The sequence below is a fragment of the Triticum dicoccoides genome, chromosome 7A (assembly GCF_002162155.2).
Source record: "Triticum dicoccoides isolate Atlit2015 ecotype Zavitan chromosome 7A, WEW_v2.0, whole genome shotgun sequence".
NCBI classification, from domain to species: domain Eukaryota; kingdom Viridiplantae; phylum Streptophyta; class Magnoliopsida; order Poales; family Poaceae; genus Triticum; species Triticum dicoccoides.
In genome coordinates, this window is record NC_041392.1 from 320,164,352 (window position 1) to 320,169,112 (window position 4,761).

The 4,761-nt window shown below is 41.4% G+C and overlaps 1 protein-coding gene across 1 annotated transcript; it reads left to right on the forward strand.

The window, feature by feature from the left end:
* The first annotated feature begins 988 nt into the window (after window positions 1-988).
* LOC119329586 (heterogeneous nuclear ribonucleoprotein 1-like) lies at window positions 989-4,525 on the forward strand. The gene is made up of 6 exons (XM_037602650.1): window positions 989-1,123; window positions 1,214-1,254; window positions 2,262-2,425; window positions 3,027-3,132; window positions 3,224-3,393; window positions 3,786-4,525. Exons 1-6 carry the CDS (start codon window positions 1,071-1,073, stop codon window positions 4,302-4,304), a joined length of 1,053 nt encoding a protein of 350 aa, XP_037458547.1. The 5' UTR covers window positions 989-1,070; the 3' UTR covers window positions 4,305-4,525.
* The last annotated feature ends 236 nt before the right edge of the window (window positions 4,526-4,761 follow it).

The following is a 4,761-nucleotide window of genomic DNA, read 5'->3' on the forward strand; positions in this document are numbered from 1 at the left end:
AGTGGCGAGTGTAAGCCAACTATGTTTCTCTTTCTCTTATGTATTACATGAGTTGTGTGAAGATTACCTCACTTGCGACATTGCTTTCAATGCGGTTATGCCTCTAAGTCGTGCTTCGACACGTGGGAGATATAGCCGCATCGAGGGCGTTACAAACAGCGAGCGAAGGCACCACCTAATGGGTTTGTTAAAATCTATGTCAACACGGGCGTGTGGAAGGGAAGGAGGTGGATCGGCGACAACAGTTTGCCGGGATAGAGAAGGAAAAATCTTGGGCAGTGCGCCACTTGTTATTGCTGGGATTGATGATCCTACGGTCCTTAAAGCCATAACATGCAGGAAGGGATTGGCCGTAGCTGAAGATCTCAATGTCCAGAATGTTATCATCTCATGTGACTCAAAGCAAGTCTTCTCAAATATTCTTATTGATAGTTATGAAGACATAGTTAGTAAGATTAAACTCAAGTCAGCTCAATTTCATTGTAAATTTATTTTTAAGAGTCATGCTGTCAATATTGAACACATAGTTTACTCAAATTCTCGCTTCCGCTAGGTTCGAAGGACCACGTTTGCAGTGGCGGAGTTTACCCCATAAAGTTGGGCGGGTTGAATGGGCCAAACTGTAACGAATTGTTAACAGGTGACATTCTATGACCCATGAGCTGGCTATAATGATGTGGAAAAAAACTTCAAAGCTGGGCGGGCCATGGCCCATCCGGCCTTGCCTAAACTCCACGGGTGCCGACTCGGCTCCTTTACCGTACTGCACCTTACCGTTGGCTCACTGACGCGTGGGGCCGGCCCCCGTGTCAGTGGGCTGGCGGCACGTCAGAGGAGCTGTATCTCAGGGGTGCACGTTTGGTTTGACCAATCTCATGACTTAACTTGTATCCCACGGACTCTGGACTTTGATGAATAAAGTGCCCCTAAAAAAGTTGCTAAAAAAAATATACGTTGCTCAAAAAAAGTGCCCCTAAAAAAGAAAATGAAAACCGATCAGATAATCGACCGAGCGGACGCGCGATCCGAACCCCCAGGACGGACCTTCACCCTTTCTCGCCAGCGCTGCCATGGGGAAGTCGGAGGCGAGACCCAAGGGCTATGGCGGCAGCGGAAGCCCCGGGTAAGAGAATCCCTGCCCCCTCTCCTCTCGAGCTGTCGAGCTATCTTGATTTGGCTGCCTGATTTGTTTGGGTTTGGTTTTGGGTTCCAGGAAGATCTTCGTCGGAGGGCTCCCGCGCGACACCACACTAGGTAACTCGCTTTGGTTCCTTCCTGTTATGTTGTTGGTATGTGATGCTTGTGGCGCCTTGTGTTGGATGTGGTCACTCAGATCTCGATTCAGTCGTATCGTGTAGAGATCGGTATTTACTGGACTAGATTTCTACGGTTTAATGCGTTTGTATGTTTGTTTAACTAGATTGTGTAGGCATATTCTATTTTTTTCATGTATACGCTTATTTTTGTTGCACTGATTAATGCGAGTGAGACGCCGAGTTAGTCGAGCGAGACACCGAGTTAGTGTGCGGACTTTGTAGCATGTAAATTTTGACAAGACGGTACTATGTTTGCTGCCCCCTTTGATCTTCAAAATAAATTCTATCAACGGCCACATAAATCTGCTTAGTATTGTAGTTTTTTGTGTGGTTTTATTCGGAACTGTTGTCAACCCGTGGCATGCATATCACGTGGCTATTTGTGTTTTGTAGTATTGAAGCAAAACATCTGTTTATTCATGACATTATTCGACGTATTAAATTACTTTACTAAGTTATTTTCACGACCAAGGAGATGCTGTTTGTGCACAATGTGGGTTGCAATTGATCCATGGGAATTAATGCCTACAGAGGAGCATGAACGGACTAGCACTGTTTGAGTCAATTATGTTTGGTTCTTTACCAATCATCTGATTGATATAGATACTACCCCAGTTAATCTCTCCGCTCCAAAATGCTTGAAGTTCTAGGTTTGTCCTCTTAAGTCAAACATCTTTAAGCTTGACCAAGCCTATAGAAAATATACTAACATCTAGAACATCAAATTAGTGTCATTAGATTCATCATAAAATGTATTTTCATACTATATACAGCTGATGTTGTAGATGTTAAAATATTTTTCTATAGACCTTGTCAAACTCAAAGATGTTTGACTTAGGACAAACCTAAAACTTCATGTGTTTTGGAATGGAGGGAATCCCTGAGTAATATATTCTCTTGAGTTATATTTTAGTAGTAATTTGTATATGTAATTTTCAATGACAGCCACATTTCAGAAGCATTTTGGCAACTATGGGGAGATTGTTGATTCGGTGATAATGAAAAATAAGCAGACATCTCAGCCAAGGGGTTTTGGCTTTATTACATATTCTGACCCTGCTATTGTTGATAAAGTGATGGAGGACACCCATGTCATCAATGGAAAGCAAGTAGGTTTTGTGTTCTAAATACACCACCTAGGAGTGCAGCTTCACAATTGCTAAACTGTTTATTGTACTTTATAAAGATAAGCACTTCTAGCTTTACTGTTAATGCCTACGCCTTGTGCATGTGACTTCCATATGCTCACTATAGATGGCCTGCTTAAATACTCATCCATGTTAACTTACTGATTATAAAATCTTGATCTTCTGATATATCTATTTTACTTATTGATTTGATGCTTGCTTCATTTTCAATTATAATCATTCATCAAGCACTTCAAATGCTAACAGGGTTTTAGTTGCACCTATGTCAGTCTGTTTCTCTGTGTTCTTTAATTTATGGTGTTTCTGGTTCAGTTTGATATCAACTGTGTGAATCCAGTTGCTCATTTTTTTAAGTTGGTCTATGCAAATATGCTTTGATTAAAGTTCTATTTTGCCATTTTTAGATTCTTGTTAGCTCTATTGTTGTTGTATATATAAAAAAACTCCTGTTCTCTTCTATGTAGATTGGCACTCGAGTACCATATGCCTAGTGTATAACTTCCCTGTTCCTACATGATTGTAATGGAAATTACTTAGTGGGCTTCCCTGTTTTTGTTTCCAGGTTGAGATAAAGAGAACCATTCCAAAAGATTATATGCAGTCCAACCCTAAGGATTTCAGAACTAAAAAGATATTTGTTGGTGGCCTTCCCCCTATACTGACAGAAGGTATTATACGTTATGGAATCATATTGTCTGCTTCCCATTCTTTTTTGCGAGTCTGCTTCCTTATACATCCATTCTATGTGTTTATTACTAGATAATTTCAAGGATTTCTTTGAAAAATATGGAGCTGTGGTTGAGCACCAGATTATGCATGATCATCAAACAAGACGCTCCCGAGGCTTTGGATTTGTTGTTTTTGAATCTGAGGAGGTTGTAGATGATTTGTTAGCAAATGGGAATATGATTGATCTTGCAGGTTCGAAGGTGAGTCTTGTGCATTTCATAACACAAATGCCACCATTTGTTAGCCCCTCCACTGTAATACTTTACAGGTTGAAACGTGTAAAGAAGTTTCACTTCAAATTAATGTCTGCCAAAAGAAATTTCATTCTTTTGTACTCCCTCTGTTCACAAATATAAGATGTTTTGGATATTTCAATATGGACTACATACGGACCGAAATGAGTGAACCCCACTAAGACGTGTCTATATACGTCCAATTCTGAAAAAAGTTAGAACATCTTATATTTGTGAACGAGGGAGTACATGTCAACAACTGTGTTAGTGTCATGGACCATCATGCTTTACAGATCATTGGTAGCGAGGACCTATAGGTTTGTATTTGTCAGTACTTAGGTCAGTTGCTTTGTTTGTAGGTGGAGATCAAGAAAGCAGAACCAAAGAAATCCTCAAATCTGCCAACATCAACTGGTAGTGATTCTAGATCAGCATATGGTAGGGATTCTAGGGACCATCCTTCTGGGGATGACCATGGTGGACTGGCTGATGCTTATAGCAGCTACAACAGTGGTGGATTTGGTCCTTATAGGAACCATGGAGGTTTTGTTGGTGGTCACGGCGGGGTACGTCACTACCATGAGCGATACAGTCATTACTATCCAGGATTAGGAGGCTATGAAGGCATGTCTTCCTTTGGTTATCCTAGCCGTTTTGGGCCATATGGAGGAGGCTTTGATGGACCCTATGCTGGAGGGAACTTGCGTGGCTACAGGCGGGGTGGTGATGAGAGCTTTGGTGGCCCTGGTAGTTCTAGCTTTGATGGCGCCATGTATGCTGGGGCATATGATCCTGCACTAGGTGTTTATGCACCTGGCGGCACACCTGATATGATGAATAGGGGAAGTTTTGCCCCAGGACGATATCACCCATATTGATGATTGGAAAGTGTCCTTAAGGATTTAGCCCAGCATAACTATCCTCGACATCGTTGCTTTTGCAAGTTGTGATTTTAGCAATTACTAGCATACTAGAGAACCCTGTAATGGTCGAACCCATGTTCTGTAAATGCTTGCTAGTTTGTCTGAACTTTAGCTTTTATTAGTTATTGTGTTGACGGTTTTGTTTGGGATGATATAGAACTATGGTACTTGTCGTAGCGTAACATCTGCATTGTAGATTATGTTTATAATAAACTAGCAAAAGAGCGGTGGAAATAAATCCTTGCACGTCCCTAGTGATCCAAGCGATCCATTCTCGTGCTTCTCTACCCAGCAAACTACAGTTGCCATGAACCAGGGTTAACCAAGTTTGGGCTGAGGAGTGCTGTCCGGCAATATCAGAAGGCTTCATGAAGATTATCCATCCTTGGGTTAATATATCAGCCTAATATTT